Raw genomic sequence first — 16,600 nt, 5'->3', positions numbered from 1 at the left:
TTTAAGAAATGTAAAGTATCAAAAACTAAAACTCTCTCCAATTTAGAACTCCAAGAGTAGAGCGAGTGAATAATCAGATCAAGAATCAAATACTGCTATAAAAGCATGCTCATTTTCTCAGCTCAGTTCTTATGACAATATTCTTCTGTAGCCATTAGCTTTGCTTATGGACTTACCTCAGGAAAAAAGAGTATTCCAGAATAGTTTTCAAAATTTTGTTTTACATTATGCCCAACTATCTTCCATTCAACAGTAACATTTCCCAGTCCTGGAGCAGTTCTTACAACATGGAACTGTAGTTGTTCTCCTAGGAACAAAGGATAACATGTAATATTTTGGGGTGTCCCCTCCTACATGTCAATGATAAAAATGAGAAGCCAAAAATATGAACCACACTTAAAATAATTTTTCTGAAAGACATTAATATTTTTAATAGTGAGCTTCACAGCAGTCATATAACAAACACATTTGATTGTAATCCTGAAATAAAAAACCCAAACCTAAACTCTTTCCTCCTGGGTTTTGCTGGTTTTAGTTCACTCTTGAAAAGAACAATCAAAATATGAGTGAACCTGGTACAGATCAGTAACACAGAAAGTAAATGCCATCAAAACATGCACAAACAGAAGAGCAATACCTGTCTGTGAACTACAGAAAATAGTAAATGCTGCACGTACCAGCTATAACACAGTTTTCCAGCTAATGGGAAAGTAATGTACTTTCCCCTAACACTTGCAGTGTCTTGCAACTTTACATAGTTCATGGAGAAAAATGCTTGTAATCACCCATAGGTTCCATTTATGTGAGTTTGAACTTAGAAATAATCATCAGCGTTAGGAAAGAAAACATCCAGAAAATGTTGATATTTAATAATGTATAATTCAATAAATAAAGTATTGAAAACAAAAACATTCCTATTTAATAGTTTTTAATTTTAAAAAATTTAATTTTTTAACCATTTCTTATAATTTCTGGGATAATCAGCATCAACTGACAATGTGCATCTCTAAGATGCAATCATGGTATTTTTCACATTCATAACATTTAACCCAGTGGGCACTTTAATTAGAGAGCATAAACTCCTTAGAAATCTTTGTAAAATTCAGAAAATTTATATAATATTAAGTATTTACATAAATCCATAAAATTTATGTAGTTTATATAGTATTATTTCAAATATGGGACGTGAAATTAACATATCAGTATGAAATAGACCAGCAGGTAAAATCAGAAATATTGTGCAATACGTTCACATTAGAGGGCAACTGTCTATCTAAAATATATAAGTGTATTGCACCCATACATCAGCAGTGTTTTTCGAGTGCATGGAATTTGATTTTGCCCGTATGTACGGTGCTGAGTTGTCTTTCAAACGCACTACATATGCAGAAATCTGTAACGCTGACTTGCTTGGAAATAAAACATGAGATTTCTTTTGCTTACTCAAGAATGAACTAAACAAATTTTGTGGAGATGTATTTAGTGATTCAGAAACAGAAATCTGACAGACTAAGTTCCATCCCCAATTGAGTGAAAAAGTCTTTACTAGTATTGCTATAAACTGAATTGAATTTTTTTCACTGTTGTGAAATCTGGGGAAAATTCCATCTTCTAATTTGCGTTATGTACATATTCAGAAGCAACCCTATTGAGAAACATTGAGATACATCTGCAAAACCGAAAGAGAAGATGTGTTGTGTCACTTCTTATTCCATGGCATAAGGAAATGAGGAAATGAGCAGCACAGCTAGTCTCTCTGATTACATAATTTAAAGAGCATCAAGTTAGGATGCTATGTGGCTATTCTAGTATATTATAGTGCTATATAATTTGTATTGTATTGCTAAAACTGCCAGGAATAATTTGAGTATTTTATAAACATTTTTTTTGGTAAGGAAATATTAGAGAAATACACATATATTGGCTACCAATCGGAGAGATATGAACAACGAATTTCAAGAGACCTTAATATCATTAATTAAAATTTAAAATTCTGAAGTAATACAAAATTTGTATACACCTATTTTCAAATAAATAGATTAGCATGTGTTATTTAGCCTCCACATTTCAAACTTCAGTTAAGCCTAGGGGATGTACCAATGTTCATATCTTTTGTCTTAAGTTGTTTCATGTTGATTCTAAGAGAATAAAAGAATTTAAAATTTACTGACATCACAAGGATTCTGCCTCTACAGTCAGATATCTGAGGACAGGCTGACAGTTTACAGGTTGTCCTGTGGCTAATTTATCATACTGTTTAACGCTGCACTGAAATCCATCCTATCCTATTTGAGAATTTTGCACATTCATTAGAAACAAATGAATATTTAACAAAAAAAATGGTTACTTTAGTAAAATTGCAGAACGCATAATTTAAATAAAGCTTATTTTAATGCAAATTATGTAATACAATTAATTTTCACTGAAGACTAGGACAAAATGCTTTATGATGCAGAATCCTGTTACACTCTAATTCAAACACTAAGAAGAAACCTGGAGTACAATTCATCATAATTACAGATGCCAAGTAGTTAATTACTGAGCCAGGCTTCTTGGTCAGCTTTAACAAAATCTTTGGTATCCCTCTCCAGAAAGAAATACTAAGTACTAAATGATTTCTGAAGATTGAAAGTGTTATTAGGCTAAATTCTTTTTTTTTGTTTGTTTTAAGTTTTTAAGTATTTAACCATGTTATCCATATCTTTAGATTTCTATTTATCAGGGAGAAGGATGGGGCCTCAGCCATCTTCCTCTTCTTCCTTATTTCAAGCTACTGAAGTGCATTTTCCTCTAATACAGTCACAGCCACACGACTGTTGCAAGCCTCTGCCTGTACTAAAATGCTACCCTTGCCCTCAGGAAGGTGGTAAATAATATACAGAGCTTGAAAATAACACAGATTTTCTTGACAGATATTGTTTAATAATACAGTAAATATAAAAGATAATCATGTTTGGATTTATGTCTGACAAATTTTCTTTTCAGAACAAAAAACTTGATACTGAAAATGAAATACAAATACTGCAGTATTTGTATTCATTCTTTTTTTTTTTTTTTTTTTTTTTTTTTTTTTTAATCAAAGGGAATTAGTTTGGTTGAGTTTTCATTCTCTAAGACAATGCATTGCTTTGCACAAGCTGGAGGAGTTGGAATCAAGTAATTTCCAAACTAGAGTATTTCAGGTCCAAATGGCCAGCATTTGTTAGCATGCTATGAATAATATTTAACCAGTGGAAAGCATTCAGGGTCATCATAACCTTTGGGAATGAGACAGTTTGTATTAATTCTTTGTGCCCATTAACAACTCTTAGCCTGTCAGATTGCAGATGGCTTGGCAGGTGGATCAGAACTGTTAACGGGGAGAACAAAGAACAAAAACTGGGCACACACCAGCACAGCATTAACAGAAACCATATCTAGATTTTTATTTTTTTTTTTAAAAAAAAAAAAGGTTATGGTGTCCTTTCATTTCTGGAAAAAAAACAGAACACATTTGGCTGAGAAAGGCTTTTTTCTTCAAACATAAAATGCCATGCACAATTCCTGAATAGCAAATTTCTGTTTCGTTAAATCTCCCTGCCCATCAGTTTACATGTTGGAGATTCCAGCAAAGGCTGCCAAAAGCAATCGCCATTGGTACTGATATTATCCTATGCAAAACTGCATCAAACCTTAGATCATCATGCTCTTTTAAAGCACCAGTAGAAACCTTTGGTCCATATCAAATTATTATTGATCTTTCTCAAATGTCATGACTGAGTGATGACAGCAGGATTGAAACATTCTTAAATTAGATACTGTAAAAAAGCATAAACAGAAAATTTTAAAATAGCAGGTTATTGAGCCAGGAAGAGGGAAGTTGTGATCCTAATCTTCCTGGGGGAATATTTTCTAGAAGATTTAAAGTGAATTGTAAGTCACTGATCGATGAGATTTGCTTGTGACTACTAATATGTGTATGATGGGCATTATATACAGTTCTGGAATGTGGTGTGAATGAGTAAGACAAGAAATGATAAAAGGAGCTTTGAAACTCAATACCAATAGAAGCAAGACATGATCTTCAGAAAAAAGGAAAGCGGAGATGACGACACATGAAATGGCTTTAGAAACGGTGTACCTTTTCCACAGATTTCATTTCAGTGCTACGCTTTCGAGAGTTAAAAATTCAAAGAAACACATGCCAAGTATTTGGCTATCTTCTCTCTGCTGCCATTCCCTGAACAGTGACACCACCAATCCCTGAGAGTCACTATCAACAGGAGTCAGGGGGACGAAAGCTAACGTTAAACAGAGGGTGGTCAGCACAAAGAACCCACCTTCACGCCCAATAACAGATCTTGAGGCTGTCTGGAAGCTAATAATTCCTGCCACATTGTCACTTGCCAGAATAACCACTGTAACAGTGTCAAAGCTGGGCAGAATCCGACTCCCGCCTTCAGTATGGACCAGGCTGACTATGATACTTTCATTATCCTCTGGCTCTGGATCATCTAAAATCGTCAGCATGACCGTTTTTTTTGTTTCCCCTACAAGGAGAAGAACATATCGATACTTATGTGTGTACATGCATATCCCCTTTTGAAAAGACTTCATCATCTCCTTTTGTAGGAAATACTTACAAACGTAAAAAAGGACATGAAGCATATATAATTATTTACCTGTCTAGAAGTTAACCGAATATCATTATGAAGTTTTATTCAATTTCTATTGAAAGGTGACGTTAGGGCAATGTAATTACCAAATTATTAAAGATGCAGTGTAGCAATGAACAATGCAGGCATAATTTATGAATGTCTAGAATTCTTTATTTGCATTTTAAATTCTCTGAATTTCAAATTTAACTTAGAAAAGGAGAATATTCTCGTTAAAAAAAAAGTTACTAAGTGTAAAAGTTCTCTGATTAATTATATGCACAAGTCTGTCTACTCAATTTGAAACTATTCACTGGGCCAGGGAATACATTAAAATAGGCTGCCATTGTGTTAATTACTCATCTTTTGGACTATCAAATGATCATGTAAACAGCAAATGCAATCAGTTACCAGTGTCTATAATCCATTATAAATTACAACACAATCCTGTTGGCTCAGTGCATGTGTATAACCTGTGTTTTAGGACTATGAGAATATCAGTTTACAAGATACACCTATTTCTTGATATATTTTATTTCAATATATTTTGAAAACCATTTTTACTAAACTTATAACCAGTAATGTAATTGCATTTCAGCCTCAGAATCACTGCTGGCAACTCTCCTTTTGTGTTCAGATGGTTTAGCTAGCTAGCACACTAGAATTTCCACTACACTCTCATATATTGCTTTCAAAATAGCTGTTCAATAAACTCAGACGTTGAACAGATAGAATATATCTGTCAGTAATGTCTGCCATTGATTTGTTCATCCTGTCTTCAATTTAATTTTTTTTTAATATGCTGTTATGTTCCATTATGAAATCAGTACAATCTCAGAATCTAGAAAGAGACATAATGAAAAATTAGCACCATACTGACTGAAGGTTAACAAAAGATTGGTTAGGTCTGATTCTCATTTTTATTATCCTTGATGTAACAACTATCTTCAGCATTATTATTCCTTATTTATTTGGTTAAAAGGTAATCTTTATAATGGACACTGCAGGATTTCTTTAAAAAATACTTAGGTTTTTATTCTTTTCACCTTTTTGTGTTCTGTTACCACTGCGTGTGTTCTGCAACATAGTGCTATGTGCTAATGAACTCTATTCTATTGAATATGTATCCTGAGCATTCAAGGAGGTTTAATCTAAGAATAAGACATCACTTATCAAAATGTCCAGAGGATTGAGTGCTCCTCAGGTTCCTTTTGCTTTTCTTTAGTTTTATAAAACAGAAACTAGTGCAAAACTTTGCCTCACCTTCAGCGAACACCAGAATCTCACCAACGCCTACAAAATCCAAGTTTGGGGTAGCAGTTCCACCAACCACACGCCATTCCACTGTCACCTGTCCCAGGCTGCCTTCTGTCCTATGCACCATCAGCTGCACATTGGTCTGAGGACGTTCTTCTACTTCAATATACCGACCTTTCTCTGTCGCATTGGGACTTACGCTGTAGATCTTAAACACTCCAAACGCATCACCGTTCATCATTATGATAACTGTGGAAGTATTTGGCTGTCCTATAGTTGGTTGGTTTTTTAAGCTGGCTGAGATGTTCAATAGTTCAACTTTTAAAAGGGATATAGTGAATTTCTCATCCAACTCTGGCAGACTGTCAGGGAGTATGGTAACTGTGAGATTTGCAAACTCTTCCCCTTCCTGCATTATGGCCCACTGTCTTGTAACAGATTCATAATCACTACCAGCGATGGCTTGTGTGCTAAAAAGAGCAGATGCACTGGTGATGTTTTTCTTGTAGGACCAGAATCCTGCAGTGTTAGTTAATGGGCTGATCTCTGATGTCAGCCAAAGGCAGAGAGGAGTCTCAGAGGCACTGGAAAATGTAAAGGCTGTACACGCTTGTTCTTTTAGGCACTGAGTTGCACAGGCATACAGTGGGTCACTTGCTGCCGACACGTTCACTCTGGTCTTGGATGGTTGGTCAGGAATTCCTTGAAGAGGAGACTCATAGAAGGCCAGGATATCCTGACCTTGCTCAATGGCAAGAGCTACGACATCAGTCTCAGAAGTGCTGTAAAATATCTGCAGCTGACCAAACCTTCCCCCACTAAAAGACATTAAAATAAAAAGGTAATGTTAGTTGATGAAGTATGTCAAATATTCTGTATGTTTCTGGGTTAAGAATAAAAGTGAACAAAATCAACTGGCCCTTTCTGAACTGCTGAAAAGTTCCAAAGAGCTAATTAAAGCAGAGTCCCTTGAAGACAGCACCAGAATAACTGAGCTGACGTTTTTTTGTGGATAGCAAGTTTGATTATTTATAGCTTGAGTAGCAGGCTGTTAAGAATGCATGTTTGCAAACATTTGTTTCTAGGAATTAACTTAGTCTTGTTAAGGATAGCGAGGGAGAAAAAGCCTGTGCTACCCAACCCTGTCACCTTTCCTCCTAGGCATCCTCAGGATATCCCATTACATGCATAAAACCTGTTTTCCTTTTCTTGTTTCTTTCCATCCCACAAGGGTTGACCCATTTTGTCCTCCAGTTCAAATCACAGGGGCAAGCTGTTGGGCAGCTTTAAATTATTTGACCATTAAACAGAAAAAATGAAACTTCAAGCACACTACGTACATCAGTTGTACATTACAATGTATATGACCTTTAAGTACTTTATGTACAGTTCTAATAAGGAGACATCCAGTTCAAAAACAATGTGTGTGAAATAACAATGTGTTGAGCTGGCAGATCAAGAACTTGATACACTTATACAAGAGGAGCATGACATTTGAAATTATAGTCAAGACAAACAAACAAAAAAATAAGATATATATAAAGCAAACATTATACAAACCTTCGCCTGACTGTTATATTTGCAAGCAAATTTCTTTCTAGTGGCTCCTGAATTCGATATAAGGATTGATGAAAGAAAACTGTGCCATAAGGATTATCATTGGCAGGTATTATAATATTTGCCACGCCATCTAACCCAATAGCACCACCATTGGAGGCCTGAGTTAATTCTACATGGACAATCTCAAAAAGAAAAAAAAAAAAGAAAAAAGAAATAATGCAGCTAAACAATTTTTGGTATTTCTAACAATAATCACAAGCAAAGTAAAATCTGAACTTCTTGCACCTTCCAGCCAGAACATTCCTTGTTTTAATTTGCGCATATTTCTATAGCAAGTTATAACTCTTAATGCTACTCAAGAAAGATGTAACTGCTTTACTTACTTCGTCTATTTCTGGGACATCGTCAGCCAGGATTTCCAACAGCAACATCTGAATGGCTTCCCCAGGGGCAAAAGTAATATTACCCAAGGCGACCTGCAAGTCATCATCAGCAGGATGTCCGTTAATGGTAGCAACCCACTGAACAGTAACATTACCAAGTGTCCCCGCGTTGCGGATTATTGGCAGGTTTACGGTTACTGATCCAAACTCGGGCTCCTCCACAGTGAATTCAGTAATCTGAAAAACTGAAGTACAGCACAGAGAGACGTATTTCATTAACAATGAAACTGAAAGTAAATGCATCAGCTCCCAAAGTACATCAATTTATTACATTTGATTGCATGTACTTGCACAAGTAAATCACTTTTAATCAGGTTTAATTTTAAAAGCAAACCTTCACTATTAAGATTTTCACCTGCAGAGGAAATTAGCATGAAAATTAAGATCTCATCCAAAAAGTTTATTCCAACACGTCCATTGTTGGAGACAAACCATGAACTGTTTCTAAGCTCTTAGAAGACTTAGAATTATGAATAGTTTCATAATTATTTCCAGCAAGGAGATTCTTTAGCAGCTTTCATGTCACTTACTAAAGAAATAAATCAGTGTATTCCACCTAAAATTGTTTCAAGTAAAAGTCTTCCTCATATTAAACTTTAAGTCTTTAAGAATTAATTGATTACCCATCCAGAATTATTTATTTTTGACATTTTTTCTTTCTTTCCTCTACCTTATTCCACTGACAAAATGGAAGAAAAGGAATGATGTAGTTTACTGAAGGGAGAAAAGGGTAACTCAAAGGAAAAGGCAGGAAAAAAAAAAAAAAATCAACCCAACAAGCAAAAAAGATTTCTAAAACATCGTTACACTTTTGAAATCACCACAACTCTTCTCAAAACCTGCATAATGAAACTAGTTTTGGAAAGTATACACAATTCATTTTATTAATAATAACAGGTAGAAGAAAAACTAGAGTACTTGACAGAAAATAAGAGAATGTAATTTAATTTCTCTTCATATTTTCCAATTTCCCCCGGTTTGTACATCTGCTTTGGCTGATTATCTAGTGAAAAGAAGATACCAAGTTGTATAATGCAGATTTTGGCTTAAAGCTATTGCAGAAATGAAGCCCATAAAATAAATTAAATTTTAAAAAGTAAATCCATCTATCTTTATTGGTAGATTCCAAAATCTTGCAATATCTTTTTTTTTTTTTTTTTTTTTTCATGTTTTAATTTGGTTTGCCTTATCTTTTCCTTTACTGTCATCATGCAGGCTTCCTTTTAGTCTTCTGAAAGTTTTCATTCAGTTGCCCAGTAACAGCTCAACCCCAATCTGCAGTAAAAATGTTAAGAAGAGAGAAAATATGCAAGCAAGACTCATTTACCAAAGGATCCAAATGGGTCATCAGAAGCCTCAATAGTTATGATTGCTCTAGTCAAAGATCCAAGCAAGGCTCCTCCTGTTGTTTGATTCAGCAGCTGAACATAAAATGATTCCTCAACTTCAGGATTGATATCATTAATTATATAAATTGGCACAGCTTTACTTGTTTCTCCTTCTAGTAAGACAACATCTGATGAGGCTACACTGTAGTCCTCACCTAGATTTGTAGATGAAGAAAAACCAAACAATAAAAAATGCAGAATATTAATGCATTATGGTTCAGTGTATTGAGCATCATCAGTAATACTTAATCTTCTCTTTTTGCTTACACATGCATTCCTCCATATTTTTATGGGGTTTTTTCTTTATCTTCAGATCCAGACAACACAGTCTTTTTTTATTTCCACTTGTCTTTTAGACATCTGGATGGATTAAAATAAAACTCAGCTTGGCCAAAACAGAGTTTCTACTGTTAGACCAAGAGGAAGTTACAAAAGGTCCATTATTGTCTTCCATTGAGAAGGTCACGATACCAAGATGTTTCTGTCTTTGATTTCTAATTGCTGTCTGACTTTCCAAGAGATAAAAGCGAACAGAAGCACCTTTGTCAAAGTAAATTTTAGTAAAGAGCACGTTTTGTGTGTGGACCTCACTTAGGCAAACATCTCAGAACGTCTAGATGACCAACTGTGATAAATTAGATAACAGCTCTGCTTCAGAAATTAATGGAAAGCATACTCTGACATCCATCTAGCTACACTCTTATTTGGAAAAGTCTGTTACATAAAAAAGGGAACTAAAATACCAGTTCTCAGAGCATGTGCTACCCACCTATTCAATTCCGGACACAACTGAAATACAGTGGGTTTGATTTATAACTGTCTAGAGGTTATGACCCTGCACACTTCATGAGTTTGCTCCTTTCTTCATGTGTCGTCTCAATAGCAGGGACCAACTAGAGAACTTCACCTCCCATTTTTAGAAATTCAAGTTTTCCTGGGCTTTGATTGTTTTTTTGACAAACTGGTTTTACAGATGAATCTCCAGGTCTAACTTCCTCTCCAGTAAGCTCACCTAAACAATGTGTGGTGGGTTTAAATATGTAACCAGGAGTAAACAGTAGCTACATATACTGCTGTAGTATTTTAAAATTATTATTTATTTTCTTTTTTTGAAGAGGTGGTGGGCTACTAGGGAAACAAACACCCCCATTCCTTCAATCATTTCTCTTGCTACATTCCTCAGTGATAAGTCTCAAAGCTTTCTAAAAGCTGATGCATGATCTATCCCATAGGGATTGGATTCCTATCTGTTAAACTGAGTCAGTAAATATCCCACTGGTTTTGGTACTTGTTACACAATAGTGCATTCAGTATACACTTTGTTTTGACTGCTCAAAGCATACAGGATGATCTTTCCACTTTTAACATAGACGGGATACTTCTGCTATTCTGATTTCTTACCAGCTGTTGCAGTTATTGGCATAGCTTTAAATTTCACAGAAACATCTGCAAATAATCCCCCAGTTCTGGTCACATTAATGATTGGTCCAACATAATTTTCAGCAACTCGCACAGTTGAAGCTGACAGCTGAAGTGTTCCAAAAGCATCATCATTGGCATTTATAATTACATGAGCTATTGTCTCACCCACTAATCCAAGTCGAGGAGAATTTACAACTGAAACAAAAAGAAAACTCAGTGAGGGGGTGCCCGAGACATTTGTTGTCTATGGCTGTAGAGTTCACAGGCATACATGTGAGTTTAGTGTTTAGACACCACTATATTTCAACAAACTTATCTTTTTTAGAATGGGATAAAGTATAACTATAAACTGCACCAACATACTTTTAGTGTTTGAATTATATTATGGCAGAAAAATCCTGATTTTTTATAACTTATTATTCTACCCTGCTGTAGAGCATACAAGACATAATTCTTTTGAAGAGGTGAGGCACTGTGAAAATATTTACTTATTTGTCCATAAGGCCAGGAGTAAGATCAATGCCATTCAGAGGAATTTCATTTTTGCATTTGCTATGATGAAATCTAAATAATGTTTCAACCTCCCAGCAGAATTATATTTGAAGTTTCCCTTAACATCAAGACTAATCTGGAGCAGGGGCAGCAGTTAGACATGCCAAGAATCTCGGAAGCACAAATCAGTCTGTAGCGACCTGTATGAGAGATGAAACAAACATTCTCTACACTAAAAAAGCAACACGCAAGTGTAATACTACACCAGTTAATTTTTAAAAGACTTTTTTGGCTTTCAATGAGCAAAACTAGATTAGTTATTTCCTAATAATGAACTTTACAGAAACAGCACTAGACTAGCAGGTATTAGTGCATAAAACCAATATTGTAACGTATTTGGCCTGAAAGACCTTGGACAAGGTGATACAAAAGGAATAAAGAAATGATCGTCCATCCCTGACAAAATACTGTGCTAAAGGAAATATATGCCAATAGCATACAAGGCAGGTAACCAAGAGATTTTTTTAACCATAGAGAGCCTGCCAGAGGTAAAAAGCTTGTAACTTAACTTCTTGCATTTTATTCTACTAAATATAAATACTAGCCTTCTTATTTAAATTGCAGGTTTTACGTATGTGAGGTACTTACTTGGCCGATCCTGTACTTTCTCGATCAAAACAATACTGCTTAGCTCCACAAAAACAGATTCTGACCTCTCAGGATCATCATCGTCCAAAATAGGCAAAGATATTATGGCCTCACTTTGATTGGCTGTGAAGATCGTGTAACCTGTAATGGGTAAGTAATCTTTTCCCTCTATTGCTCTAACAACATCAGGTGGAAGAAACGGCGACTTTTCATCATCGCCGATAGTTCTGTACGTCACCATTACTGTACCCAGGAGACCACCACGCCTTATTATCGTCAGGGAGATATTTTTTGCTTCTTCCTCAACTTTTATTGGTCTGTTTTGCTCAGAAAACATGAAGACTCCATATGGATCATCATTAGCTAAAATAGTTAACGTTGCATTAGTATGATTTCCAAGGCGACCACTGGAGACGTTGATGATCAAAACCGAAAACACCTTATCCAATTCAGGAACTTCATCAGGAGAAACCTGTACTGTAATATTTGCTCTCGCTTGGCCAACATCAAACGTTACATTCCCATCTGTAGACATGAGGTCTTTGGTAGGATCACAGACTATCATCCAATGCAGTGTCACCTGAGATAAGGCCCCATGCGTTCTCACAACCTAAGTGAAAAATATAAAGATCTGCATATTTTTGTTCTATGAGAAAGAAAAACATAAAAGTATGAGATGGAATTAAACAAAGACATTGACATGATGGGTTAAAACTAAATCTGTGTTTTAAAAAAACAGTGTAATATTTATTATCTCAGGTTTGCTGTATTTGTTGTATCAACACGGTTATTTTAAGATTGTAGTACCTCAAATGTAAACAAGTAAAAGTAATTTTAAACCTGTGGGTATTTTTATTATTATTATTATTATTATTATTATTATTATTATTATTATTATTATTATTATTATTGTTATTATTATATTTTAGCTTCAGTCTGAATGATACACAATAGAAAACTCAGTATGAAACAGCAAAGCAGATGTGCATGATAAAGTTGTTTCAAACCCTACAGATTTATGGCAAAAACATTGCAGAATGCCTGGTAAAAACAGAGACTGCACAGCAACAGGAGACTCAAAGCTTTCTAACCTGCAGCACAATACTGCTATCTCCATCTTCAGGCTCAGTTCCGTTTACCGAGAGTGACTCAGTACTGAACTCAAACACACCGTGAGCGTCATCAGAAGCTTCAATAGTCACAAGGATGTGGGATGCAATTCCCAAGCTAGCTGTTAAATGCAAGTTCCAAAAAGGGTTACTTTTTCTAGCATCTTTTCGTACGTGAAAAGAAAACAGCTACAGAAATAAGTTACAAAAAATGCAAAGGGGAGCACAACTGGAGTATCCGTGCTGTTTTGTCTTTGTTGTTTTGAAATGCATGGTAACTATTCACATGGATAAGGAACTGACTTTCACTTATGCAGTCCTGGCAGCCCTTCTATGGAACTATGTAACAAAAAATATAATAAAATATGAATGCTTTAAGGGGGGAACAAATAAAAATATAGGTTTAATGAATGAAAATTTATGATGGTGGGGAGTTATATGGTTGACCGCAGTGCAAGCAGATAGACCAGATGAATGCCGGTCTCATCCTAACATAAGCTGGAATGAAAAAGCAAGTCCAGTAAATCCTGCTACTGAAAGGATTGTCTTGGGTGAGATAACTTGCTTCTCAGAGAGAGAAAGAACCTGGCACTTAAGAAAACAATTTCTAGAAAGAAGGAAAAGGGAAACAGCACTTCAAAAAAACCCAGGAAGCTCCAAAAAGCGGCTATACCACAGACTTACTCTCAGATTCAAAATTAAATACTTTACATTTACAAATAAAATTTTAAAAAAATCAGGCTGTCATGAGGGAATAAATTATTCAGTTTGGATAATGGCTGCTCATATAACACTTCTAGGTCTGTAGGGTTTAATTTGAAGTGCTACAGGATTAGGATTTTCCCTCAGATTTTATGTCATTTCTGCATCTAGTATTTTTTAAATTTTCTCAATATTAAGCTATCTTTGTTTTCTGTATGTCATGACATAAATACGAACTTAAAGAGAAGAACTTAAAAACAATCAAAACATTCCTTTAAAAAATCTAACACAGCTACTTTTCAAGAGCTTTTTTGACATGCAGGGAATCAAAATGAGATAAAACATGTATCAAAGCATACGATCAGTTTGGGTTTTTTTAAATTATCCTCAATTTAAAAAGTGTCATTGCTTTTTGCTCTCCAGAAAATTTGACAATTTTCAAACAAAATTAATTTTGCAAACTGTACTTCTGGAATGACTATATTGCATTTTACAAGAATATAGTTTTGATTTTATAGAAGCTGTTATTTTCTGTGTTATACTAGACATTGACTGCTATTGAAATTATGCCTAAATTAAAATGGAAAAGAATGTTTTGACAGAACTTTATGATAAATCTAAATCAATCACCTGTAACTGCAAGTAAAATAACACTACGACAAGTCATGTCAGTATAGTAATTTATGATGGATATTACAGTTAGCAATAAGAAAATAATATTAATCAAAAATGCTTACCACGTTGATGGACAGTTGGAAAGAAGAAATCCATGTTCCCATCACCACTACCACTGCCATCATTTCTAAAGAGCTCAGCAACTTTAAGATGACAGACATACAGATATACACACATATATACATTTATAAATAAAGAGAAAGCAGAAAGTAATTTAAACATTTCTGGACAACACAAGAGAGGGAAGTATCTAGGAAGGCATCAATTTTGGATATGAAAGTATAAAGGATTTCTGATAAAAGCCAGAAAAAGTATTGTGTACATCACCTCTTATTTAATTCATGACATTGGAAATAGCAATGGGAGGTCAGAAGGAAAGAAAACACATACACTTCTGTTTGCTCTTTTCTTTCTTTCTTTCCCTCTTTGTGTCCCCTCCTTGTGTTTCCCCTTTCTCGCTCCTAAATGAGGTCCATCATGGAGAACCTGGAAACATGAATCTTAAAAAAAACCCAGAGGCTAAACTCTCCCAAACTTTCTCATTCTAATATTTTCTCACAAAGTGAAAACGTGCCAGAAATTGGGAAAAATCTGCAGAAAGCTTAACTGATGGAGACTTTAACCTAAGTTTTGTGCTTGCAGTGGTGTTAGAAAGGCCAGAATGAGGGTTTGTGTTAATAGGGTATCTGCCTATGAATTACCAAAGTTAGCTGAAAGTGTTTTGACAAAAAAAAAAAAAAAAAAAAAAAAAAAAAAAAAAAAAAAAGTCCACATGCATGAAAGGTCTGAAGTTTTTTATCAAACTAATCACTGTGTTGCATCATAGTGCCACATTCAAGGTAGTATGATAAAACTTCCCAGAAGGCATCATCACACTTGCTTCTCTGCATTGCTTAAAAAAATAACATCAGTTAAAAAGTCACTTCATGGCTGCCAACATTTCTAATTACCTTCTTTCATCCAACTGGCTTTACAATCTCCCTTAAATTTTTTTTTCCAATGGGAACAAATTCTGTAAGGGCTGAGTGGGTTTATGTGGCAGGAGCACTGATGCTCACCATCCCTTGCGAGATTACCACCTCACACCAGGATTTCCGCTGAGTGTTTTTCTTGTTCTTTCACAGTGTTACCATCTACCTCTCCAGCTCAGATAAACTCCCTAGGCCTCTCAACACCCACAGTCTATAAACTGCTATAATCCAGCTGAATAAGTATGAGCCAATGTATCACAATTCCTCTGATTTCACTCGTGGCAGATGAAGAACCCACTTTGGCTGTTTAGGCTTAAGTATTTTATAAATTTTTAAAAATGGAAGATACGTATTTTTTACATTATTTCAATTCTCATTACTAAATGTGAAATTACGCAATGTGAAAAGTGGCAATGGTCTTTAAATAACCTAATGCATAGTAATAGCACACTTTATTTTGGAGCTGGTGGTTTCCTTTCCAGCAATGATTAACAAATTATCCAAAGAACAGCTCTTTCCTAAGAAAAATCACAGCTGTCTAGGGGATGTGGAGGTGTTTGTTTGTCTTTTGAAATAACAGGGAAATTATACACCTAAGAAAGGTAAGATTGTAATGGATGAGCAGAGATCATTAAAATACAACCGATGGATTGATGTATGTGCCTTACCTCCTCCCTCTGGGTTCAACAGCTCCACTTTAAAAGTTTTTTCTAATTCAGGAATAGAATTATCGGTGATGTTAACAGTGATGTACTTGTATCTTTCTCCTGGATGAAATTCCAGCATGCCCACAACAGCCTGCAACATGAAAGACCTTCATATTTTCGTTCAAGTCTAATGTTTTCATCCATATGAAAAAATAAATGGAACCTTGATTTTGTTTGCCTTTGTCAAAACATCTACTTTACTTAAGCTTTTAAAACATCTGATCAATCTTTGTTATGAAAAAAAAAGTCTCAATTTACAGAATTATGAGCATCTCCATTCATCAATATTTTTCTGCACAAAGTTAGACAAGCCAACACCAACACATACAGGTTATTTTGTTGAACACATACTAATCCTAGCATGTACAAACATAATCTTAAATTGTACATGCACCAGTATGCTCATATAAAGTTTGATATACTCAACAAAAATAGCAAATATCCCTTCTTGCTGAATTGACAATTCTCTTAAGAAAAAATACTAAATCAAAACCAGAGGCTTTTCCTAGGAAATACAATGTGCTGCAAAGAAAGGAGGTAAAAGTCAAATAATTTTATATATATACTGTCTCTTATATCTGTTGAGCTAGAA

At 35.0% G+C, this 16,600-nt stretch overlaps 1 protein-coding gene across 1 annotated transcript in view; it reads right to left on the bottom strand.

The window, feature by feature from the left end:
• ADGRV1 (adhesion G protein-coupled receptor V1) overlaps positions 1–16,600 on the bottom strand; it is a 312,242-nt gene that overhangs the window by 220,985 nt on the left and 74,657 nt on the right. Inside the window, exons 28-38 of the mRNA XM_026866507.1 lie at positions 15,970–16,099; positions 14,393–14,473; positions 12,936–13,075; positions 11,845–12,454; positions 10,684–10,899; positions 9,222–9,437; positions 7,835–8,079; positions 7,452–7,633; positions 5,898–6,709; positions 4,320–4,529; positions 177–307 (exon numbers count right to left, since the gene is read on the bottom strand). Of these exons, the coding sequence (XP_026722308.1) occupies positions 177–307; positions 4,320–4,529; positions 5,898–6,709; positions 7,452–7,633; positions 7,835–8,079; positions 9,222–9,437; positions 10,684–10,899; positions 11,845–12,454; positions 12,936–13,075; positions 14,393–14,473; positions 15,970–16,099 (2,973 nt within the window). The remainder of the gene's footprint in view (positions 1–176; positions 308–4,319; positions 4,530–5,897; positions 6,710–7,451; positions 7,634–7,834; positions 8,080–9,221; positions 9,438–10,683; positions 10,900–11,844; positions 12,455–12,935; positions 13,076–14,392; positions 14,474–15,969; positions 16,100–16,600) is intronic.

The sequence above is a fragment of the Athene cunicularia genome (genome assembly GCF_003259725.1).
Source record: "Athene cunicularia isolate RWA chromosome Z unlocalized genomic scaffold, athCun1 chrZ_part3, whole genome shotgun sequence".
Lineage (NCBI taxonomy): Eukaryota > Metazoa > Chordata > Aves > Strigiformes > Strigidae > Athene > Athene cunicularia.
Note: the sequence above shows the minus strand (reverse complement) of the source record. Positions and strands in the feature narration are given on the sequence as shown.